This window comes from Sciurus carolinensis, chromosome 2 (genome assembly GCF_902686445.1).
Source record: "Sciurus carolinensis chromosome 2, mSciCar1.2, whole genome shotgun sequence".
Taxonomy (NCBI): domain Eukaryota; kingdom Metazoa; phylum Chordata; class Mammalia; order Rodentia; family Sciuridae; genus Sciurus; species Sciurus carolinensis.
In genome coordinates, this window is record NC_062214.1 from 28,881,278 (window position 1) to 28,907,986 (window position 26,709).

Genomic DNA, 26,709 nt, shown 5'->3' on the forward strand with positions numbered 1-26,709 from the left:
ACACAGTTTTTCTTTTTTCTTTTTTTTTTGCAGTGCTGGGGATTAGAACCCAGGGCCTTGTGCTTACAAGGCAAGCACTCTACCAACTGAGCTATATCCCCAGCCCCCACATAGTTTTTCTAGCTTGGTCTTTTTGTCTACCTGCTGACTTCTTCCTTAATGAGTTAAATTAATTTTTTTTTTTTTTTTTTTTTTTTTGTGGATCGAACTCAGGGCCTTGTGCTTGTGAGGCAAGCACTCTACCAGCTGAGCTATCTCCCCAGCCCTAATTTTTTTTTGTTAGTTATTTGCAAAACTTTTTATTAATGTGAACCCACACAGTTAATAAATATAAATAAGAAATTTCCAAACATATTCCCTCTCAATTTGGGGGAGTGTTCAAGAATATGAAAATTTTTAATTAACAACATCACAAATAACCTCTTTAAGAATTATATTAATAGGTTATCTATCACTTCAGGAAACAATAACTATACTCAGTAATCCAACTGCAGACTATTTCACAAGGTGAAAGTACTCTAAAGTTACATTTTTTAAACATAAGATAGCAATAAAATAACACAATCAAGAAATATAAATCTAATATTGCAAATTTTTTCTTGAAAGGTCATTTTGAAAGATTCATTACTTATATTATTCAATGCAAGAGGCAGACTGACATCTGTTAAGCATATTTGAATCTTCGTAAATTCTATCTGTAAGAAAATGAAGAAAGAAATTCTATCTGTAAGAATATGAAATGGTATTTATAGCTTATACGATCAGTGCTTCTCAAGGTGTGGTCCATGTACTCCTAGTAGTCTCCAAGACCTTTCCAGAGTGGTTCCTGAAGTAAATTATTTCCAGAAATACGGTGAGATGTTATCTGCCTTTTTGCACTGTCAATGTGTGCACCAATGGTGAAAAGCAAAAGTAGGTGAGACCACTGGCACCTCAGCATCAATCAGTACAGTGGCACCAAACTCAAGCTACTCATGGTTCACTTCCCAGTAAAGGAGGGGCAGGGCAGGTGGGAAGGAACAGGGAAAAGGGTTGCTGTAGATTATCCTTAATGGAATAACAAAAACTAAAAATTAATAGACTCTTGACTTATTAATATTCTCTGTGAGTTAAATTAATTTTTGATAGATGTCCACAATCTCTTGGTTCCAGAATTTTGCTTTAAACATTCTTTTCCATTCTCAGTTCTACCAAGGAGATGAGGGCGAACCCACAAGAGGAAAATCAATTTGTGCTACAGTAGTACTCCAGAAAGGCTCAGAAATAGGAAATATTATATAGTTTTGATGTCAGAGGGTTGGTGCTGGAATAAAAGGACATAGTTCTAATTTTTGGTTCTCCTGTACTTGAACAGAAAACTAGAGTCTGGAAAGGTTGAACTGCAAAACTCTAGACTTAGGGAGATCAGGCACAGCTGAGGGAAGGGCTACTAGAGTGGACACCGGGGAACTGAATGAACCTATGTTGTAAACAGAGACTTTGGCATTAATCCCCGGCTCTAAGCCAGGAAAATTCCAGCACTATCCGCCAATCACCCCCTCCCATTTTTACCACCTCTCATCAGACAAAATTATCTAGAGAAATTGACCAGACCAAAGAAAAATAGTTACAGAAACTGACATTTGGTGGGGTCCCCCCAATAAACTGCCAGTTTCTTATCCATCTTAGGAGACCACCATCAATAAACTCTACCTATATACACAAAGCTCGAGTTCATATACATATAAACAGAGGTCACAGGTCACCCATTGAGGAAAGCTGCTAACATAGAAGGCAAAGCAAACAGAAATAGCCTATGACAAGGGAAAAAAAAAAAAGCCACTTAAAACCTACTATAATTAATATTCTGAAAGATTAAAGAAGATTTTGCATCTAGGAAACAAGATTGGGATGATATATATATATATATATAGTTAGATACAGATATAGATGTGGGTGCAGTTGTATATATAGATATTTCCAAAGAACATGAAAAGACATTTTTGGAAATTAAAATATTATTACAGAAAATTTCTAAAAAATGAAAGAATTAGAAGATAGCATTGAAAATATTTCCCCAAAAGGAAAAACAATAAAGAGACGAAAAATAGAAGAGAAATAATAAGATAATTAAAAAAATACTGGGAGGTCCAATTCCCCTCCTTCCTTTGTATCAATATCCAAACAAGAAAACAGATTCCAGTTAATGTAGTCCTGTTTTCAGCATAATATTAGAGCACTAGAGCTGCTTCTGTCTTGCCAATACTGCACACTTGGGCTTTTGTTCTGCATTGTTGGGAGGATGGATCAAGAGACAAAAGTAAGAAGCTTGGGCTTACTTATGGTGGGTGGTCCTAAAGAAGATCCTGTTCAAATTGAACTGGATCCCCAAAGCCCAACACCCCTAGAGTGAATGTGAACCTGCACTAAACTTACTTCCTTTCCCTGCCCTGAAGGACTGTAGAGAAGATCCTCTTCATAATGAACAAAGAGGGAAAAAAAGGTAAGAGTAACATTTGTCTTTGAGATCTATGGCTCCAAATCAGTCCTGATGTGCTACCTGGATGGGAATGGAAACTGAAAACCATGAACTCATTTTGAGGAAGTCACTGAATGATGTAACAGAAACAAATAAAAGGTCTCTCTGGTACCAGATATGTTCATTCTGGGCCTTATTGAACCCGGGGCCTTACACATACTAATCAAGTGTTCCACTGCTGAGTTACATCCCCTAAAATAAATTCTCAAGGGTAATGACCAGCTGGACGTCAAAGATAACTAGGTACACAAGGCAAAGAGACAACAGGAGAAAGAAGAGAAGTGACCATCTCCAGAAAGTGACTTACACAGACTTCACATATTAGCATCGTCAGATTATAAAAAGTATGATTACGATATTCAAAGAAATAAATGAAAAGCCTGAAAACTATCTGTAGGGGGTGGTAAAGGTATTGATATGGGTTCTGGGAAAAAGCATGTGTGTAAGGTTATGAGCAACAAGGGAGAAACTGAAGTGCCTCTACTTTGGATACAGGTGATTTCTCTGAGTCCATAGGTGGGGTGTGACCCACACTGAATCAACCACATTTCCATGGCCACATGAAACACACCTTCTACACTTTTATTTAGTTATGATCTGTAAGTGACAATGTATCCCTGTTTCTGAATTCCAAAGAAGGAAGAGGAGGAGGAGGAGGAAGAAGAGGAGGAAGAGAACAAGAAGAACAAGAAGAAACAAACAATAGACCCACAGATCTATTTTGTTTGCTTCTTCTGTCAATTTCTGAGAGAACTCTATTAAAATGTCTTACTAGGCCACGTGTGTACCTGTAGTCCCAGCTACTCAGAAAGCTGAGGCAGTAGGATTAAGGTTCAAGACCCTGTCTCAAAAAGGGCTGGGAATGTAATTCAGATGTAAACCACCCCTTGCTTTAATTCCCAGTAACTATTCCCCCACAAAAAAAGTCATACTATAATGCAAACATATCTATTTCTTCTTATCTGTTAATTTTGCTTTTTATGTTGAGGATCATCACATCATTATGTGCCCACAAATCTAGAATTATTATATTTTCCTGACCTGTTGAACTTTTTACCATTATGAAAAACTTTCAAAGGAGCCAGGCAAAGTTGAAGGGCCAGTTGAACCTGGTCCCTAGGAGATCTCTGAAGTATAAATTGCACTGCATAATTGGGAATGAGGCAAGCACCTGTCTTTTATACTCTGTTTAGGATGTGCAATGCCCCCTAGGGGAGATAATCTCCCAGGCAAAGAGACTATACCCCCTCCCACCTCCCCAACAGGTCCCTGCTCCCTCCCTGGGTAATTCTCTGAAGAAAAGTACTTCAGTGAACTTCCAGCAGCAAAACACCCCCCTGAAATGGATGGGGGGATGGGCCAGTAAAAGAGATCTGGCTGGCCTTCAATGGGTCTCCTACAATGAATTAGCATGGTTGGTCAGCTAGGATCATGTGTCTACTCTGTGACAGGGGAGGTGGCCCTTAAAAAATTTTTTTTTCTAAAGTCAGGTATAGTGATGCATACTTGTAATTCCAGTTCTGAGAAGGCTGAGGCAGGAGGTTGGTGAGTTCAAGGCCAACCTGGGCAGCACAGTTACTTGGCTATTGTGCATGATACTGGGAGTAACATGGGAGTGCAGGTATTTTTAGGAGGTGGTGATTTCATTTCCTCTGGATACATACCCAGAAGAGGGATTGCTGAGTCATATGGGAGTTCTATTTTTAATTTCCTTTGGAATCTCCATACTGTTTTTCACAATGGTCATAGCAATCTACTTTCCCACCAACAGTGTAAACAGGTTCCTTTTTCTCCGCACCCTGGCCAACACTTGTTATTTGTGTCTTTGTTATAATAGCCACCCTAACAGGCATGAGGCCATATCTCATTGGTTTTCATGTGCATTTCCCTGATGATTTAAATGACAGTTCCACCAGAATCCTAGGGAATGGAAGAAGGGCAATTCCAAAAAGCAAAGATAGTGTGCACATTTCACTTCTCTGACTGCTCAGCACTCACACATGTGGGCCTACAGGTTTTTTAAATGCCCTCAATTGAGATAATGAGTTAGCTCACAAATGGAGAAAGACCCTCCTGCTTTTTGCAGTAGATGCAATCATTGCCCACGTTCCTTTGTCCTTACCACTTTAAAGCACACTGACCTGACTTTCAGCTGCCAGCATGTGCACTTCTTTGCCTAAGGGTTTTCTCTGGCTGTTGCTTACTTTGCCACCTGCACAGCAGGCCAGAACTGCAGAGGAATTAATGTTTCTCCCTCCCCAGGAGCTATAGGGAGGACTGATGGGAAACGATCATATGAACACTACAGCTCTCTTGTTCCTTGTATTGGAATAACTGCAGTGTGTTCCGCACTGGCTCCCAGAGTGTCCTGCAGGATTAAGCTCCAATTGTACACAATAATAATTGACCTGATAATGCATCCTATATTGGTTTCCTTATTTTCTCTGTCATACTTCCCCACTTTCCTACCAGTATTTTCCTTTCCCTCCTAAATAAACAATCTGCAGTTGATTCCTTATCTCACAATATGCTTCTGGCAACACCAAACTAAAACCTCTCCTCCCCAAACAGAAATAGCCATGTCTGCTACAGGAGGGAGTGTGTGTGTGTGTGTGTGTGTGTGGCTGGCTGGTTTCCTTCAGTTGTGAACTAGCTGCATTCTTCTAATTTAATTCCAGATGTGGCTCCTCATAGTCCAGCAACATAAATAATCCTCTCAAAAAAATTGTTGGGAGGGGGATGGAAGAACCTACTTAAAACTCATATTTGGAATTGGAAAGAGGGAGAACATCAAAAGGTGGTTACCACTTCACATATCAGTCCCCTTCAAGACAGGAGTAAGTGCTTTCAAGTGCTCTTGGCCTTGGCAGCAGACAATGTTCCTTGGTCAGTTCATCTCACTGCCTCTGGGCTGCTCTTTGTGCTGATCCCCCTTGTCCATTGTCCTCCATGGCCACATCTAAAGGGTTCCTGGGATGAATTCCTTTTCTGAATACTGCACAGTATTTGCAGTTCATTTCCTGTTGATGCAAGATCTGAGGCCTGAGGATGCCTTAAGGTATGTCAGCCATACTAGCCTGATCATGACTCACTTGGAATGCTTATTAAATACATAAATTCCCAGCATTGCTGTTTCGCTCCTCTGAAGAAGATCCTGGGAAAGTGTCTTTGCCTGGATTCCCTAAAGACTAGAGCAAGAAGCAAAGTTTTCATGGTAAAGCCTCAAAGAAAGGCACACTTTCAGAGCAGCAAAACTTAGGGCCAGGGGAAGAAAGGAAAATCCAAGGTCATATATTACTGAGCTGATCACAGCTTCACAAGAAAACATAGCTGGTTGCTTGGTTACACAGAAGTTTTCTTTAAAAGTTATATAAACTCATGTCTTGGAATATTGAGGGAGAAAGGGAAAGATTATTTGTTGGTTCCTTTCTGTCTCTTATCTTATACCTGTCAAAGTTCATCCATGAAATGTTAACTTCCTAATGGCCTGGGATTCTTTGCACTTCTATAGAAGGGGAGGCCAAGTTCCTTGACTGACAAGTTCACTAAATTATGGATGGTAGGAGAATAACAATTCCTCAAAATGAAGAGATATAGGCAGAAGTTGGGCGCAAAAGGACATGCCTGTGTATCCTAGATACTCAGGAGGCTGAGGTGGAGGATCACTTGAATTCAGGAGTTCAAAGTCAACCTGGGCAACATAGTGAGACCCAGTTTTTAAAAAAATTGCACACAGAAAACAATTCACAGAATTTGAAGATCATGGGCTGGGGTTGTAGCTCAGTGGTGGAGCACTTGCCTAGTATGGGTGAAGCATTGGGTTCCATCCTCAGCACCACATAAAAAACAAAAAATAAAGGTTAAATTCTTTAAAAAATTTTGAAGGTCATAAGGTAAGGGGTAATATTCAAGATATTTAACTATCATTACAAGCACAGCTCAACCAGAAATTATTATAGGTATTATTATAGGTATTATTTTGATAAGGTTAGAAGCCAAGATTCTCAGTCCAAGATATATATATATATATATATATGTATATTTTTATTTATATATACATATATATGTATTTGTGCATATATAATCAAAGAAGTAAAACTTTCTAGTCCTAACCTAAATTCTATTTTATTTAAAAAAAAAAAAAAAGATTATTTTCTGGCTCTATGTACTAAAAACAGACAAAACCCCCAAACTCCAAGTTAATAGAATTGAGATCCTTTCCGACACCCACGTTTTGGTCCCTAAATACCATTTTTTTGCAAAAAGGAACCATAGCTTTTTAAATAAATGTCAGATTCCATGTCTGGGGCAGAAATGGTACAAAATGAACCTGAAACATCTTGTATTGGAAATTAAAAAAACAAAAACAAAAACCAGAACTATACAATATTACTGTAGAAGCCAACCTACAGTATTGACAATTTTCACATCAAAACATCACAAAGAATTGTAAGTGCAATGGACTGAAAGACATCAAATATGTTCATGAATTCATAATGATATGCAGAACAACAAAATGCTTTGATCAACTTCAGAGGATGCCAAGAATTACCTCATTATTTTGAATGCTGATAAATAAAGGAAAACAAGCACTTAATCATACTTTTCCTGTATGAAGAATATTGCAGAGTAGCTAAAGAGTTGATGGGGAAATGTTATTCTTTATAAAACAATTTCAGCTAATAAACACATGAAGGATGATAATATGAAATCCCAAAAACTATGAATACTAGAAATAAGATGAAATAATGGTTCTAGACCAGCTCTAATAGAACTTTCTGTAATGATGAAAATGGTCTATATTTGCATTTTTCTACACAGAAACCACTGTATAGCTATTGAACTCCTGAAATGTGGCTATTATAACTGAGGACCTGAATTTAAAATTTTATTTAATCTTCTTTAATTTAAATTTAGATAACCACATGAACATTTAGCAAATTCTTATTGTATTCAACAGTGTGATTCTAGAAAGCAGTTATCCTTGACTGCTAAAATCATTAGATGAATGATTGGAAAGGTTATGATGGATGGATCAGAATGACTACCCCAATACTTACTGATTTATCTTAAAATCACGAAAGAGATGCAAACTGACATCTTCTGATGAGAAACAAATAAGAAGTGTACAATAACACCCAGGAAGTATTCTTTTTTCTTTCTTTTCCTTCCTTTTCTTTCTCTCTCTCTCTTTTTTCTCTCTCTCTCTCTCTCCCCTCTTTCTTCTTTTGAGTACTTGGGACTGAACCTAGGGGTGCTCTACCATTGAGTTATATTCCCAGCTCTTTTTATTTTTTATTTTGAGACAGCATCTTGCTAAGTTTCTGAGGCTGGCATCAAACTTTTGATCTTCCTGCCTCAGCCTCCCAAGTTGCTGGGATTAAAGGTAAACAATACTGTAACTGGTTCCATGAAGTATTCTTTGCCAAAAATAATCAAACTTAACAGGCTTCTAGATGTAACTATCAATGTAGAAAATATAGAAAGCAGGAACATAGCAACACCATAGTAGGAGAAATCAGCAAATTTTAGAATGTGGTACACTCCTTACAAAAAACATTATGATTTATTGAATATTTTTTTTTTTTTGGGTGCTGGGGATCAAACCCAGGGCCTTGTGCTTACAAGGCAAGCACTCTACCAACTGAGCTATCTCCCCAGCTCCTATTTATTGAATAATTTTAAGGGAAAAGATGAAGGGCATGGAAAACATGGAGCAGAAACCTAAAAGACAGATCAAACAAATTCTAAGTGTGGATCTTGTTTGAAACCAATTATGTCTTAGTCTGGATTCTCCAGAAAGTATTACTCAATACAAAGGCAATGTGCAAAGACTTTATTGAAGATTGTGATCTCAGAGAACAGGAGTGAGGTATTGTGAGCACAACAGGGAAACAGGGAAAGTCAACACAGAGAAGCATAATGACATTGACTACCACTAAGGGTGATTCCTAATTCCAAAGGAATTTCTTAAAAAGGGCTTATACTGCGTCTCAGAAGTTTTGGTCTAGAGATGAAAGGGAGAAGCATTTAGAAGAGATTCTTATCCCCCATTGGTCAAAGTGTGTCTCAATGCACATTGAGTGGGGCGGGGGAATCACTCATGCTAAGCACATGGCTTCAATTCCCAACACCAAAACAAAACAAAACAAAACAAAACAAAACAGTTCTCATCTTTTACAAATTCATACTGAAGTACTTACACATGAATGATATGAAGTCTAGACTTTTCTTCATATAATCCAGTTGGTAGAGGAGAATGGATGAAGGCACACCTGAAACAAGACTGGCCATGTTATGCCCTGGTTTAAAAATGTCCACTAACTTTTTGACATTCCCCCCGCCTTTTTTTTTTCAAAAATGGTGCCTAATTTCCCTCCCCTTGGGTGTAGTGGGACTTAGTGATTCACTTCTAATGAATACTATGTGATAGAAGTGGTCTTTATGTTTCCCAAGTCTGGGTCATAAAAGGTTTGGCAACTTCCACCTTGCTCTGTCTTGGGTTTGCTCTTAGGGAAGGACATTTTACAACTCAGTGAAGAGGTCCAGGTGGCAAGAAACTGATACCTCCTGCCAACAACTCATGGGCCACGGGTGTGAGCCACTTTGGAACAGATTCTTTAGCCTTGCTTGTGGCTTCAGATGACTGCAACAGGCCAGCAACTTCACTGCAGCCTCATGAGACATCCTGGGTCAGAACCAACCAGTTAAGCACTCCTGATATTCTCACCCACAGAAACTATGTGAGACGAAAAAAGGTTTATTTCTGTTCTGATTTGCTAAAACAAGTTAAATGTTGAAGCTGAGTGATAAGTTCATTTTACTCTTCTACTTCCGTGTATGTTGGATATCTTCTATGATAAAAATTAAATAGTGGGTTCCTACACTGCATTATTATGTAAATAATTTCCAGATGGTTTAAAGTTTAAAATGACTAGTAAATTATTATCTTGGTTACCTCAATATAGGAAAGGAATTCTTAAACAAGAGACTAAAAACCGACCACAAGTCAGGCACAGAGGCACATGTCTATAATCCTAGCTACTTGGGAGCCTGAGGCAGGAGGATCACAAGGTCAAGACCAGTCTGGGCAACTTTGTGAGATTCTGTCTCAAAATAAAATAAAAAATGCTAGAGATGTAGCTCAGCGGTAGAGCACTTTCCTAGCATGCACAATGTCCTGAGATCAATCTCCAGTACTGCAAAAAACAAGCAAACAAAAACCCAAGAGGCTACAAATAAGATGGATAAATTAACCTGTCTTTTAAAAAGGACTATTTATTGCTCAATACCATAAATAAAGGGAAAAGATGGACCTCAATCTGGAAAATTATATTGGTCAACCATATAATGAAGAAAGGATTAGTATCTGAATATATAGGAAACTCCTATTAAATCAATAAGAAAAAAAATAAACCAATAGAATATGGGCCAAGGATATAAATGTACAGTTCACAGAAGCAATATCCAAATGATCAATAAACAAAAAAAAGATTAATCAACCAGAAGTGGAGTATAGTGGCGTACACCTGTAGTCCCAGTTACTAAAAGAAGTGAGGAAGGAGAATTCCTTAAACCCAGGTGTTTGGAGTCAGACTGGGAAACATAGTGTGACCCTGTATCCTTTTTTTTTTTTTTTTTTTGTGGTGCTGGGGATCGAACTCAGGACCTTGTGCTTGAGAGGCAAGCACTCTACCAACTGAGCTATCTCCCCAGCCTGTGACCCTACATCCTTAAAAAAAGTTTTGGTCAATCAGGATCCTAATCTCTGGCCCCTATAGTAATTAACATACTCTTGCTTAGTAGCTTTCAACATTAATTAAGTAGAGTTAGTATATAATTACAGTCAGCCATATCTGTAGGTTCTGCATCTGCAGAATGAACCAACTGCTACATATCAAATATAATCAGGAAAAAAAAAGGTGTCTATAGGCTGGGAATGCTGGGAATGTAACTCAGTGATAGAATGCTTGCCTGACATGTGTGAGGTCCTGTGTTGCACAGCAAAAAACAAAAACAAAAAAACAAAAAAATGTCTGCACTGAACATGTAGTCATTTTTCTTGTCATTGTTCCCTAAATAATGCACTATAACAACTATTTGTATAGCATTTACATTGAATTAGGTATTATAAGTGATCTAGAAAAGATTTAAAGTATTTGGGAGAATATGCATGGGTCATATGCAAATACTATGCCAACTTATTGCTTTAATTTTCAAGTCAAAGACTTTTGTTCATTCACATATTTCACAGGAAAAGGAATGTAGCAAATAGGTCAGGGTTGTGTGAAAAGATCCACGTTTGTACATGTTACTCTGATATGTCTCCACAGCCAACCCCCTTTTGCCCCCTGAAGTGCTAGGGATTGAACCCAGGGCCCTGGGCTCTAAGAAGGTGCTCTACCACTGAATTACAGCCCTCTCCTCATTTGCACCCTTGGTATTTGTAGGAGCCAGCACAGGTGGTGGGGTCCCAGTGGCACAGGAGCAATGGGGTCGATTTTCAAATAAGGTCAGGCTGGAGATTCAAAACAAGAGGCAATGAGGCAGCTGGACCAGTGGAAGGCATGTTCTTTAACATTTTATATCAAAGACATGAGCATACCACAAGTACTCCAGCCCTTCTCCCCCCCCACCCCCCCACAATTTCTGGGAGTTCTCTCCATGGAATTAAGCGCTAATAACTCACAACAGTAACTGGCTTGATTTTGCACCCTGTATTGACTGCCTTTCCTACCCCTGTCTCAATTCCTTACTCTTCTACCTTCTTCCTTGAATCACATTTCACTTTACTCTGAATCCTTGCCTTAGGGCCTTCTTCTGGGGACCCTAAACTAACATAAAATTGTTCAAGCTTCCATGCCAGTATATGATTGAGAAATCTGAGCCCTGGCAGTTTTGTGAGAACTTTCCACACAAAAACAACAACAACAACAAAAAACTAGTTTCCCTTGAAATGCATATGAAAGACAGGACCTGATGGCAGGGGTGGTGAGTAAAGCAGACTGGTCACAGGCACAGACTTCAAAGTTACTCAAGCAAGGCACTATGGCTCAGGGACCTCCAGCAAGTCTGCTTTCTTTTTGTCTTCTTTGAACCTTGTCCACAAACAGTGCCCTTGGCTCTGGCTTGCTCAGGTTCATAGCTAAACACCCTTGTTCCTTGAGTCATTTTTGATATGCTGATCTGGTTTCTGCCTGTTTAATCTGGTAAACACTGCACTCTAGGTCATACCTCTAGTCACCGGTCAGGCTTTGGGTCAGTTCACTCTGCACACAAGGTAACCTGCAACCCTCCCCCATTTTGGGGCTCCTGTCACAGTGAAGGCAAGAACCACTTTGCCATAACAAAGGCTGCTTCGCTGCCAGTGGCTTCTCAGATAATAGGAGTTGGTGCCAGTGGCTTTGGCAGCAGCTTGAGATGGGAACTGCTATACAGGCATCAGAGACCTTCATCACAATCCCAGAAGCAGGCTGCTCCACTGGCTCTTTTTTCCCACCCTCAACACTGAGAATTGAACCCAGGGGTATTCTACCACTGAGTTACATCCCTAGTTTGTTTTTTTAATTTTGAGGAAGGGTCTTGCTAAGTTGCTCAGGCTAGCCTCAAATTTACCATCATTATGCCTCAGGCTCCCTAGTAGCTGGTTACAGGCATGCACCACTGTACTTGGCTCCAGCAGCTGTCTGAATCAGGGTCTTAGACTAGCATTAGAACAGTGGCATGAGGACCATGGGCTTTGATGGAAATCATCTTGGAGAGAGAATGACTTTTCAGTGAGCCAAAGCAGGAAATGAGGGAATGAATACCTCCACTGGGTTGCAATATTGTCTCAGTGGTAGTATTTCCTGCTAGGGTGTTGGGGAGTGGGTAGGGGGGCTTCCAAATTCTTGGTGCTTATATTCGTTCTCTTTCACTGTAAGTCATCAAAATTTAATGGTCTAAAGAAATGACAGTAGCTTATTATCTCCACAGTTTCTGTGGGTCAAGAACTCATGAGCAACTTGGTTAGACGATTTTGCCATCAAGAAGTTGCTCAAAGCTGCACTCACCTGAAGGCTTGACAGGAGCTGGAGGATCTACTTCCAAGTTGGTTGGCACACTTGTGTGGCAAGTTGTTTCTGACTTTTGGTGTGCGTGTGGGTCCTCGGTTCCTCCCCATCTGAGACTCTTCACAGGTTGTTTTGAGTGTCCTCACATCATGGGGGGCCATTTCCCCCAAAGAAAGTGATGGCAAAGAGAAAGAGAAGTAGAAGTTATCCTTTGTAGAACCTTACTTCAGAGGTCACACAGCAGAATGCTACCACATTATATTTGTTAGAGTGAGTTATTAAGTCTGACCTATATTATAGGGGAGAGGAATTAAACTTCAACTTCAACTAGAATTTGTGAACACTTTTTAAAAAGTACCTCAATGCTTTAAGTGCAGTAGGTAACTATAATTTGGATCATGAGATCTTTTCCAGCTTCTATTTCTAACCAACTTGTTCTATTTTTAAAATTTTCTTCTTATATAATCAATAAGATAGAAACCATCAGGTTGGGGGTGTAGCTTAGCAGAAGAGCACTTGACTAGCATGCATGAGGCCATCGTTTCAATATCCAGCACTGCAAACAAATAAGCAAACAAAGGAAATAAAATAGAACCATCAATCGAGGATATATAGTCACATACCATGTATATGATGGTAGTACCATAAGATTATATCACCTAGTGGTGTTGCAGCTGTTTTAATTAGTGTAAGTGCACACGGTGATGTTTGCACAATAAAAAAATTGACTAACCATGCATTTCTCAGATGATATCCTCATGGTTAACAAGCACATGTCTGTAGTATGGTCAATTCCTATTTCTTTAATCAATATTATAACACTTATCTGTGCTTCTTAGGAAGAATTCCAGTGTCTTCCTTCAGTCCCTTTTTTCTTTACTGAATTACCCAAGAAACCAGGAACTTATTCCAACTCAAGCCAGGTCAGCTTGAAAACAAGTCAGTCAAGTCAGGGTTGTGCATCTAACTTGTGAAAAGTAGGATATCTAGAAGGAACACTGAGAAGTAATCTCATGTCTGCATAGAGAGGGTGATATTGCCAGGTATAATGGCAATGTGAAATGCATCGCTCAGACATCCTGCTGTGGGAGCTTAATTGGTTGGCAGAACCAGCTGCAGCTCCTCTGGTTCTGCCACTGCATTTCTAATAGTGCAGACTGATTTCTGAGAGATACAGGACTGCTCCAACTTGCAACTTGGCTCCAGGACTCCCCCATTGGCCTGGGAGAAACTTTCTTGAACCTGCACTGAGGTCTGAGGCTTTTAGTCTGTGCCTGTGTGGTACTGGGTTTTGAAAACAGGACCTTGTGCATGCTAGGTGAGTGCTCTACTACCAAGTTACATCTCCAGTCCTTTCAAAACTTTTATTTTGAAACAGGGTCTCATTAAGCTGCTCAATCTGGACTGGAACTTGCAAACCTCCTGCCTCAGCTTCCTGAGCAGCTGAAATCGCAGGTATACACCACTTCCTTCCTTCTTCCTTTCCTTCACAGCTGTTAGATTTTTATTCCAGTCTGAGTCCTCCCCTTGCCTTTTCTGGCTTCCTTCCCTCTTATCCTTCACAGACGCTTCCCCTAATAAATCTCTTGCAATGTCTAATTCTGTTCTGGCATCTGTTTCTCAGTGGACCTCCCAGGCACACTCAGTGCTGGCACTGGTTCCCACTGCTTGGGAGAGCAGTCTTGGTCTCTCTTCCCAATTCCGCTCTCAGTGATATGCTGGTAGTTGACATGGTTCATGATGGGAACATTTACACTATAGAAATCAACTAATGCCATGCATGAGAACTTTTCTGTCCCCAGTGAGCTAGTTGTTAAACATCTATCAGCATACCTCTGGTCTGTACTCAACAGAAATGCTCACCAAAAGACCTATATTGGATTCCCAGACTGTTTATAGGATCATTATTCATTGTATCCTCAAACTGGAAATTATCCAAATGTCCACCAGCAGAATAGATCAACAATTCATCATATCATGGCATATATATTTTTATATGATAGACTATAGCAATGAAAATAAATACCTACTACATACAATATGGAGGAATCTCACAAATACAATACTGAGTGAAAGAAGTCAGACACAAAAGAATCCATACTATAGGATTCCATTTATACAAAGCAAAAAAACCCGGTAAAACCAATCTATTGTGCAAGAAATCAAGAGTGGTTCTCTTGTGGAGATAGTGAGAGGGAGGGGGAAAGAGGAGTCCTGATAAAGTCCTGATTCTTGACCTGGGGGTTACTTCTTCGGGTATGTTTACTTCATGAATATTCATTAAGCTATATATGTATGATCATTTCACCTTTTCTATATGTATGTTATACTTTAAAAAAAGGGTTTTGGTGTGTGTGTGTGTGTGTGTGTGTGTGTGTTGTGTTTTGTGGTACGGGGGGGGGGGGGCGGTGAATATGTTGCCTTTGTACATGCCAGGCAAGTGCACCACCACTGAGTACTTTACTGTATGTTTATCTGCAATTATGAGAAATTCTGGGTGGGGGGTAATCCAAAAGAATGACTTTAGTTTGGGGGATTCTAATTTTAAGTCCTCCTCATGGCCATGTTTAGTAAGGCCATTTCCTTTCTAAGAATATTACTGTTTTCATGATGTCTTATCTATACACAGGAAAACCTTTTGTTCTCTATTGTAGAAATTTGTAGAAGGCAGGAGTCCAATTCATCCAATTGAAATTTCAAGTCCTCCTACTCTAAATTGATGAACTCAGTCCCTTGAGCTGATAAAAAGGCCATTTCCTGTACTTGTGGGGCTTATCTATAGAGGCCACTGGGAGCTCTGCCAACAGCTCAGGGGCTAATCCTGAGCTGTCAGATCAAGGACTCCTAAAATCTCCCCCTTAGAGCCTGCAAATGACTAGATGGGATCTTTCTCTTGCAGGGAGCTTCATTTTACCTATAATCCTCCCAGTTGTGTTTGTTGCAAACTTTCAGTATCAACCTCTTTCACAGGCAACAAAGTACCTAATCTGCTAGGTGAGATCCTGACACCAATGATCAAGATTTGGATGGTTTCATGTAGACTAAAGTATAAGGAGTTCATTGGGAATACTAAGGGCATACTAAAACATGTTGATGTTTCAGAGACAAGTGCTGAATGAGATTTGGTGCTACCTGGGGAAGGTCAGATGGTCAATCAGATAGATCTTACTGAGGTAGCATTCAACCTTTGTTACATAGCAGGTGTTATTCGTAGTAGATGCACACAAAAAATATACTACTGGTACTTCTCCCAAGTTTTCTTTACTGGGTTTGTGTGTGTGTGTGTGTGTGTGTGTGTGTGTGTGTGTGTGCATGTGTGTGGTGCTAGGGATTAAACCCAGGGCTGTGTGCATGCTAAGCAAATGCTGTACCACTGAGCTCTAAGCCCAGCCCTACTGGATCTTTGTTACAGCTGTGAGAGTTGTCTGCTAAGTGGGAATGAGATGTGTTCAAAATGCTGCTCTTACTTCATGATAGTTTCAACTCTTTGGTACAATTAATGCTCCAGGGTTCTTCATGGTAATCTGAAGCTCACTTCCAGACAAGATTGAATCCTTGCTCAGCTCCCTTTCCTGATCTTTCTTCCTTCACTATGTTTCTTCTGAGAGAACTGTACTAATAAATTATGCACTAAAATTCTGCTGCAGGCTCTGCTTCTAGGGAAACTATCTTGGTCCATTTTCTATTGCTGTAACAAAATACCTGAGACCCAGAAATTTATAAGGAAAGAGGCTTATTCTGGTTTATGGTTTTGGAGATTGGGAAATCAAAGAGCATGGTACCAGAAAGACTCTCATGCTGCTTCAACTCAGGGTGGAAAGCAGGACAAGTGAGAGTGTCCAGAAGAGAGTCAAAATGGGGGCTGAGGTTGTGGCTCAGTGGTACAGCACGTGGCTAGCATGTGTGAGGCACTGCGTTTGATTCTCAGCACCACATAAAAAAATAAAGGCATTGTGTCCATCTACAACTAAAAATAAATATTAAAAAAAGAAAGAGTCAAAGGAAAAACTAGAAAATAGAACACACTTTATAACAATCTGCTGTTCTGGTGAACAATCCAATCCCGGGAGAAGGAAAACATGTGACAAAGGCATTAATACATTCCTGTAAACTCTGCCCCCAAGTCCCAAACATCTTCTGCCAGGTTCCTCTTCCCGATACTGCCTCACGGGGAAACAAACCTCAACATGAGTTTTGGTAGGGACACAGTATATTTAAACCATAGCATGGTCCTAGGACATGCATGAGAAAAAGTCAACAATTATAAAATCCATCCATGTCCATAACCAGGAGACAACACAAGCAAAGATACAGAAAATGATGACATGAAATCAGAGAGAGAAAAAGGGCCATATAGTGTTACCTATCTCTAATGAAACTACACAAAACCAGGCAAAGGCACCTTCAAACCAACTAAGTGGGTGCAAACCCCCATGACCAAACTGTTGGTGGGGACTCTTATTTAGAGACTGCACTTAGAGCAACTCTGGATCAAAGACTAGGATTTTCTTGTTATTGGCATTAAAGTTCCTGGGACCTGGAAATGGCCACCTCTATAATGACCAGTGACATGTCATACAGGAGGAATAGTCACCGAATCTTGGTGATAAAACATATAAAGTAAAACAGATGTGCTTCCAGAGTTACAGTGACCCTTCCCTTCCATGAGAAGCAACTGGGCAATAGTATACTATTACAGTATGAATGACTGATTGTATATTATTTCATATGTGATTACTCTCTTTTTTTAATTAATGGTGAGCCTCAGATAACTTGTCATTAAAAAATTTTTTTTAGTTATAGATGGACACCTTTATTCATTTTTTTATGTGATGTGGAGGATTGCTGCAAACTCTTTCTGTTATCCTTGAGCATTGGTAAAATCAAATGAAATTTCACAGTGTGGGCTCAGTTTTTCAGAGAGGAGGGAGGGGAAGCTCTGGTTCTATTACTGTCCTGAAAGAGTAGAGGGAACAGTGTCTCCTGCAGACTGGGCATGGTCCACGTCAGCTTCTCCTGTCTGACCAGAGCCTGCCAAGGGTAGAGCCATATGTTTAATTTCCCCATCTCACCCTACACAACCCTGTGGAGGACATTGCAGCAAACATAACCTGCAAACCAGAATAGCAATGCTAGAGCACAGGCCAAACAAAAGATCTCCTGCGGGAGTGGGAAGGATGTGTGGGTGGAGCTGGGGGCGAAGTTTCTTAGGTGCAGTTGAACCTCACCAGGCTTGAAGGGGATGCTGAGTGAGGAAGGTCGGGGCATGGGGAAGCAGTGGCACCTGGCTATGTGTGGTGTACATCCTAGTATCTCAGAATCTGTGTCATGAGGCAAAGCTGAGAGGTTCCCCCAGGTCTATGAGGGGTTTTCTCTGATTCCCAGGGACTGTGAGGTGCCTAACTCTGAGGTAGTTGCCCTAGGACTATGCCTCACAGCACCAGGGTTATATGAGACAATGTTCTGGTTATTTGTTGCTGAGTAACAAGCCTCTTAAACCCAAGAGGCTTAAAACAGCAATAGATCTGAGGATTTTAGATAAGGCATAGTAGGAAAGACTCATCTCTGTTTTAGATAACGTGGAACAGCTCAGATGGTTGAAACACCTCAAATGACCTAGTCATTTGATGACTGAATCCCTCAACTAGGAAGGCATACCAGGTTCAGGTCTGGGGTCTTTCCCTTTCTACGTGGTGTCCACATTTGGTTTCTTTCCAACAGGTGGAAGGAAGGGAGCACCTTAGGACTACCAAGAGCTCAAATTCAGGTCTTTCTAAAGTTCAGAACTGGAGCTGGGCTGACACATTGTCACTTCCCCATACCCTTCTATTGGTTAAAGGGAGTGATAGGCCCAGTCCAGATTCCAGGGCTGAGGCTCATACAAGGTTATTATACTGCTGGGAGGTGCGTTTTCTCGTGGGGGAGGCACTGAAGTTAACAAGAAGGGCTCTGGGGCTCACTTGTGCAAATAAAGGGTCCCCCAATTCTTAATTCTAGGCTGCCCTCTCTTCAGATAATATGGTTAGAAGGTAAATGGTGGGGTGCAAAGTAACCCCTGAACTTCTCCCACAGAATCAGAGGTGGGTGGTCTGTTCTGCCACTGAATCATCCGGTTATCAAGGGAGGCCTGGTGGTGTCTTCAGTCTTGTTAGGCATTTATTTATATGCCAGGTTCTTTTTTTTTTTTTTTTTTGCGGGGGGGGGCAAGTATTGAACCCAGGGGTGCTAAACCACTGAGCGGCATCCCCGGACCTACGTTTATTTTTTATTTTTGATACAGGATCTAAGTCTCTTGGGGCCTTGCTAAGTTGCTGAGGCTGTATATGCCAGGTTCTTAACCCACGTGTTATTTCGTTATCCCTATTTTAATTTTTATTGATGCATTGTAATTATACCTAATAGTGGGGCTCGTTGCTACACATTCGTACATGCACATAACATAATCTCATCAATTCCATTATTCTAGAGACTATTTTAGACACTAGACTGCAGCACTCCCTCTTCGACAGGATCGCACCTAGCGCTACACCACAATGCAGCCTTTTAGGTCCTTTTCGCCTGGCGGCTGGAGTCAGGGAAGAGCGCTGATGGGCCCCGGGCATTCAAGAGGACAATACTCATCGCGGTCGGCGTGGCTACACAGTTCACAACTAGAGACTTTGTTGCTGTTACCTGGCCGCCGCCGCCACCCGGCGAGAAGGGCAGAGTATAGCACTAGGGCCACTCTATAGCGATGCTAGGGTCTCGCGTCCTAAACCCTGGTAGACGCTGACGTGCAGCTCGCTCTAGGACCTACCGCGCTAGCTGTAGGACTCCGCCTGCGCGCCCCGCCCACGCACGCACGCACGCACGCACATCAGCTCCGCCTGCAGCGCGGCTCTGGTCCCGCCCTTTGGATTGGCCGCCGGAGCCACCGTCCGCACAGCCCCGCCCCGCACGGCCAGGCGAAGCGGAGCCGGCCGTGTGGTGTGTGTGTATGTGTTCGCGGGGCGCCGTCTCAGCCCCGGGAAGATGGTGGCGGCCGCGGCGGCGACTGAGGCTAGGCTGAGGAGGAGGAGGACGGCGGCGACGGCAGCGCCCTCGGGCAGGAAGGGCGGGCGGCATTGGGATTGGGACGTGACAGGGGCTGGGAGGCCGGGACCGGGGGCCGGGCTGCGTCTCCCAGGACTGCTGTCGCCGTCACTACCGCCGCCACTGCTGCTGCTGGTGCTCCCGCCGCTACTGCTGCTGCTACTGCTGCCCTGGGAGGCCGAGGCCGCAGCCGCCGCCGCGGCAGTGTCGGGCTCAGCCGCAGCAGAGGCCAAGGAATGTGACCGGCCCTGTGTCAACGGCGGCCGCTGCAACCCTGGCACTGGCCAGTGCGTCTGCCCCGCCGGCTGGGTGGGCGAGCAATGCCAGCACTGCGGGGGCCGCTTCAGGTGAGTGGGGGTGGTGTTGGAGGGTCGGGCTAGGGGGAGGCTGCGGTGAGCGGCGCTTGAGACCGTTCCGGCTTAGAGGCGAATGCGGGACAGAAAGTGGGGAGGGAGGGTGGCCCCACTCTATCTGATGGCCATTTGCTTCTGGGGTGATCACCGTCTCTGGCTTGAGGTTTTCCGGTGACAGAAGGTGAAAAGGTGCGAGGCAGGAGTGAGGGTATCCCAAAGGTATTTGGTTGCTGCGGGTTAAACTGGAAGAATGCTTTGGATTCCAGACTCAAATCCAGTTCAGAAACTGGGCCTATTTCGGATAAAGGAGGTATCAAGAAAAAGGTGAACGAGCCAGTTCTTAACTGAACACTTCATTTTAACATCCCCTTTTGCCCTAGATTCAAATGAGTTCCCCAATTGTTGGAGGTATGGGATGCTCTGAAGGAGCAGGGCCCTGAAAGTGATTTGTTGGTGGAGATATAAAGAAAAGGATAGGTATGAGAGATTTTAAGAATAGAAGACCAAGTGATTGTTGGCTAAAGGAAAGTGAGGAAGCTAGCCTTTAGAAACTCATTGGCCAGTGGCATATTAGAACAGGGTCTGTCCTGGAGAAGGGTTGGAAAGCTGTTCCTGTTTGCCCTGGTTTCTGAATATATGGAGTTCTGAGTTGGCTTGGTTTGGGACAGTACCCTTTGGAGAGATCACTCATTAATTGATCAACAGTTATGTATTATTTACTTCAGTTGTGCAAGGATTTCTGGATACTACACATAAATAGATTAGCCAGACTTTGGCCTAGTCCACAGGCTTCTGGAATATAGCAAGAGGAAGATATGTAGACAAAACCCTAGTCACAAGAACCACAGAATCATTTAAGCTTTTGGCAGGTATTTACTGAGTATCTTCTCCATCTGACCTGAGGGAGTGGTGGACTGCAGTGAACAAGACAGATAGGGGCCTGCTCTCAGGGATCCTATTCTAGTGTGGGTGACAAGCAGTTAACAAATAAGTGAAAGAAATGAAAAGGTAATTCCAGCTAATGGTGATTGTAGTCACCCAAATTAAAACAGACTGATCTGATAGAGAATTATAACTAGCCAGTCTTTTGAAGTGCCATTTGATCTGAGACTTGAATGAGGCACTGGGGAACCTGTGAAAATCCAGGGGTAGAGAGGTTGTGACTAGCTGGGACCTGCAAGCAAGAAAGACTTGGAGGAGGAGGTAACATTGGATTTGAGCATTTGAGGCTAAGTAGGATTTGGAAATGTGGAGCTAAGGGAAAAAAAATCCCAGTTTGAAGGAAGGATGAAGACGAAGTTGTGGAGGCAAGATTTGCTGGTGCCTCTGTAGAAGAGACTTGTGAGGGACAACTTTGGAATGATAAAATTATAGATCTTCTAGGGAACTCAGAGAACACTGAGCAGATTAACTCTTTAGTTTTATAGATGGAGAAACCAAGTGTCTTCAGGACCAGTGTGTAGTGGGCTAGTCTTTTAACTTACTTAGGATGTTCTCATTTATGAATTGTTAGTCTCTGCATATATTTGTTGAGAGTTCTCAGGTTTGTCCAATCAATCTTTCTTCTTTCTTTCTTTCTTTCTTTCTTTCTTTCTTTCTTTCTTTCTTTCCTTACTTATTTATATTGTAGATTTTACAACTTAGGTACGTTCCCAGCCCTTTTTGGACAGGATCTTACTAAGTCATCCAAAATGACCTTGAATTTCTGATCTTCTGAACTCAGTCTTCAGAGTATTTGGGGCTACAGGCATGTGTCAATGTGCCTGTTCACTCTTTTTTTTAGATTGCGAGGTGTAATGGTAAACAAGATGAAGTTCTGTTCTTGTGGAGCTAACCTTCCTTTCAGTTTGGGAATTAAAAAATCCAACAATCTATAGTAATTTTGTTTAAGGCCGTAGAGCTGAAGAGCAGGGGACAGAGAACTTGACTCAGTTTGGAATAGGGTGAGGTTAGTCACTGGATAAGTGAGTTCAGATCTGAAGGGTAAGGTGCTGAGAGGCCATCATGTTCAGAGGCTTGGGGATGAGTGGGATCGTGGCAAGATGCCTGGAGCCGAGAGAGCAAAGGGGAGCATGACAAGACTGGACAGACTGGTGGGGCCAGGCATAGAGGAGACCCTTTGGTCAGATTGAGAATTTTGACCTTTAACCCAAGAACAGTGTGATGGCATAATTCACTCTTGTTTTCATGATGTGATAGGCTATTAGATTATAGTTAGAGCAGGAATAGTTTTGAAGGTGAGACCAGAGCATTTTGAATTTCAGATACTTCCAAGATCAAATGAATGGTTGATTGAGTCCAGTGAGGGTCCTTAACATTCTGAAAATCTGGGACATGGTGGTGGGCAGTGGGACCCCCAGAGTGGGAAGGGGCATTTGTAGCAAAGTCAGTCTGCCTGTAATATTCAGAGTAGGTGGACCCACTGAGCATGAGTACAAGTGGGTTTCTAACTGGAGTCTGTTAGCATGAGTCAGAATATCAGTAATGAGAACCTGAGGTAGGCAGTCTGAATGGAGGCAGGGCTAGATGCTGTGTGGTGTTGCAGAGGTAAAATGGACAGGTCTTTCTTTGAAACTGGATTGCTCTTGGGAAGAGGGTGGATTGTGGTGAGGGAAAGAAAACTAGATTCTATCTTGAATGATTCAGTTATATTATTAATAGACCTCAGGACCCAGGAGAAGCTGATCTGAGACCAGTTGAATTTTGTACATACTGAGTTTGGGGTGGTCTTAGGTATGCACATGGCACACAAAAGTGTTGGAGTCATCTACCTAAGAGGGGTATTGCCAGGGAGAGAGACTGGTCTAGTGTCCACATGGACAGTCCAGAGGATTAGAGAAGAGCTGCTTATAATGGGGAACAGACATTCTTGACACTCAAGTGATGTCACATGTAAGTCAAGAGGTTCCCTTAGCTATTGAGGACACTCCCTTTGAGCAGATACTAACCAATGTCAGTGCTCTTCTGTGGCAAACAATTATGACTGATCCTGATAATACCATTATATTAAATGCCATCCAGAATTTGCATTTTTAAAGATAAAAGGAGGAAGTTATGTCTCTAGTCTTTTATAAAAACTTTTGGTTTAAGATTTTTTTAGGAAAGAGTTAAATGTTGATTTTTATTACAGTGCTATGTGTCTTGCTTTAACTTACAAATTTCTGTTATTAAACTAAAAGACTTTAAATGAATCCTTTTCTGGTTTAGAATAGCATCAAGTCAGGGTGTGTTATTTAAGCTTTTTAGTTCTGTAAATCCTGTGTTGTTATTGCTGTTATAGTCTTTTTCATTGACCGAAAGGAATGTAGGATAATAAAAGGATTATATTTCACTAAAATTATCAGTGAGTATATGGTGTGTGCCAGCACCTTGGTCACCAGTTTTATATACACAGTACCATTTAATCTTCAAACTCTTGACTATGTTGTATAAAATTTGTATTATTATATGATTGTGATCAGTCTCTTAATTTTTTTCCCAAATGAAAGATGTTGTGGAAATGATTAATTATAGTTGGGTGTGGTGGTGCATGCTTGTAATTCCAGGGACTTGGTAGGCTAAGGCAAAGGCACAAATTTGAGGCTAGCCTTGGCAATTAAGAAAATAAAAAAGACTGGGGAAATACTCAGTGGTAAAGTGCCCCTGGGTTCAATCCCCAGTCCCCGAAAGAGAGAGAGAGAGAGAAAAAAAAAAAAGACCATAGAGGACAAGGTTAATAATGTCAGTTTCACAAAAATAACTATAGACTCTTTGGTGGATGATTTCTAAGGCAGTACCATTTTCATTTTTATGTGAATCTTCATAAATCAGTGATTTTTTTCTACTTGTGATATCACCATTACAAATTTCCTGTGGATGATAGGTATGCCCCATCAAGTTAGCAAGTAAAGGCATTAAGACCATTAATGAAATTAATGAAAATTCAGTGAAATTAATATGCATTTAATTTTTTACAAATTCCTGCTGCATAAAACTTTTGGAAGGATAGAAGAGAATAACCTAGTGAATTGACACCTTTTAAGTACCCTTGCTGTTAAGATATACCTTCTGTAGAAGAAAAAGGAAGCATTTATTGGACATCTATTTTATTCTATCACATGCCATAATAGTAATAGTGTTGGTCACAGTAGCAGCTTCCACCATTTCTCTGCCATTTCTCAATTTTTTCCCAGGCATTATGCCAAGTGTTTTTTTTTTTAAACTTAATTCCTTTAATCATTATAGTGAAGTGATTCCCATTTCATTGATGGGCAAACTGAAGGTTAGAGTAGTAGTATTTTTTGGTGCTGAGGATGGAATCCATGACTTTGTGCATTGCTAGGCAAGTACTCTACCATTGAGCTTCACTCCCAGCCCATAGCTTGAAGATAGTGAATAACTTGCCCAAGGGCAAACAACTTGTGCAAAATTGGAATTTGAACTTAGACCTTATCTAATTTCCAAACCCGTTGTCCATGCTGTATCATTTGGCCTTTCATTTTTTTCCTGAATCCAGTCACCCTTTATGAGCATTCTTTGGAAGGGTTGACCTAATTCCAACAAACAGTCTGAAAAACAAAGAAAGGAAAATAGTTTTTTTACTTTAGGAATTCAAATTCCCAGCACTACCAAAAAAAAAAAGTTTTTTTTACATTAGGAAAGATAGCACCAAATATATCTTAATTTGCTTAAATCTGTCTGCTGCTGGTCTGACTAGTGAAATGAAAATTTTGGAAGTAAAATTTGAAGACAAAGGTAAAATTTTTTTTCTCGTTGTAGTTACTAAGTGTTGCCAGTTTCTCCCAGGAGACTCTTTAAGTTCCTGGAGGTCAGGGGTTTTTATCTGTTTTGTTCAATGTTGCATTTTCAGAGCTTGGAATAGTTTCTGGACTACTGGTGCTTAATAAATGCTTGTTCAATGAATGAATAAATTCTACAGCATATTTCTTTTTAATTTTTTTTAGTTGTTGATGAACCTTTATTTTAGTATTCATATCTGGTGCTGAGAATTCAACCCAGTGCCTCACACATGCTAGGCGAGTGCTCCACCATTGAGCCACAACCCCAACCGGACAACATATTTCTTATGACTCTTTAAAAAGTCATCTTAAAAAAAGAAAAAAGTCATCTTTACCTATATGACTGTTGTATGTGAGTTTCATCATCATATTTCTCCTGAACTTCTTTGTTTTGTCTTCTGCTGTTTGCCTTGGCATCTTTCTTGAGGTGTTTTGCTGTCAGTTCATATTGAACCATGTCTAACTTAAGGTTTCCTATCCTCATTGGAAAAAATAGTCTTTTCCTTTGCTCTTTTGTATTTCAGTTGTGAATCCTCTTTTAGCTAACCAAAGGTCAAAGTTAGGAGCAAACCTTGGCTTTTTCTACCTGTTTATTCTCTTGAAAGTCTTGTAAATTTGCTCCTTTCCATTCCTCTTGCTGCCTAGTTTACCTGGGCTTTTAACCCTGCCTTGCTGACCTGCCTCAGTTGCGGTTGGCCTACCTGGTCTCTTATACCTGAAGAGTCCATTCCACACTTTGTCATGTAAATCTCTCCAAAATGCCTCATTCTTTTGCTCAGAAACCTTTTTTTTGGTTGTCATTGTAGTACTGGGGATTGAACCCAGGGGTACTTTACTACTGAGCTATATCTCCAGTGCTTTTTATTTTATTTTTAATTTTTTTTAGTTGTAGATGGACACAATACCTTTATTTTATTTATTTATTTTTATGTGTTTCTCAGGATCAAACCCAGTGCCCTACACTTGAGGCGAGTGCTCTACCACTGAGCCACAACCCCAGCCCTTAATTTTTATTTTGAGACAGGGTCTTGCTAAATTGCCCAGGCTGTGAACTTGTGATCTTCTTCCCTCAGCTGCCTGAGTCACTGGGATTACAAGTGTGTGCTACCCTGCCCAGTAGAAATCTTTCTTTTAAAAACTCCTCTTACCACCATAAAATGACTCTTAGCAGAAGATTCCCACTCCCTTACACACATCCCCTTTGCCCTAACCAAATCTTTTTACTTTGTAGATTTTCTGCCTCTTTGCTAAATTCTACATTCTCTGTCCTCACCATCCCGGCATTTTCTTTTTTCTGTACTTTCCTAGGTTAAACTTTCCAAACCTCATCTTTAGTTCTTAGGCAGTTCTCCAGTTATAGCTATTGTCTTCTTTTGCCATGAGTCATCAACCCATTCAATTCATAGATATCTTCTAAATGATTATTAAGTGTTAGGTACTGGACCCTTCCTTGAGGATATAAGGGTGGGTAAGAATTACGCCTTCTTTTCCCTCAGCTCATAATTCTGAAGGGAAGATAGATGCATGGGCAATTAGAATTTCATGATAAAAATACAGGTAATAAGTGGTGCTGGACTAGTATGTATGATGAAAAGTCTTAAGTCTTTTGGGGACTTCGTTGGAAGGCATCACAGAAGAGAGGACTTCTGGGCAGATCTCAGAGGTCTGTGAGTAGACTCTGAGGGAGAAAGATGTTGCAGAAGGAATGAAGAGTTTGTGTGAAGACGAAGGTCTTAGATTATTATACTTAGTATATTAATCTCCTAGGGTTGTTATAACAAGGGTACCACCCACAAATGACTTACAACAGTAGAAATTGATTTTCTCAATTCTGGAAACCACATGTCTGAAATTAAGGTAAAAGTAGAGCTGTGTTGTCTGTAAAGACTCTAGGGGAGAATCTGTTCCATGCCTTTCTCTTGTTTCTGTTGTTACCA

The 26,709-nt window shown here is 41.0% G+C and overlaps 1 protein-coding gene across 1 annotated transcript in view; it reads left to right on the forward strand.

Moving 5' to 3' along the window:
- Window positions 1-19,507: 19,507 nt before the first annotated feature.
- The window catches only part of Atrn (attractin), a 140,471-nt gene continuing 133,269 nt past the window's right edge, over window positions 19,508-26,709 (forward strand). Inside the window, 1 exon segment of the mRNA XM_047538628.1 lies at window positions 19,508-19,988. Within this exon segment, the coding sequence (XP_047394584.1) occupies window positions 19,582-19,988 (407 nt within the window). The 5' untranslated portion in view covers window positions 19,508-19,581.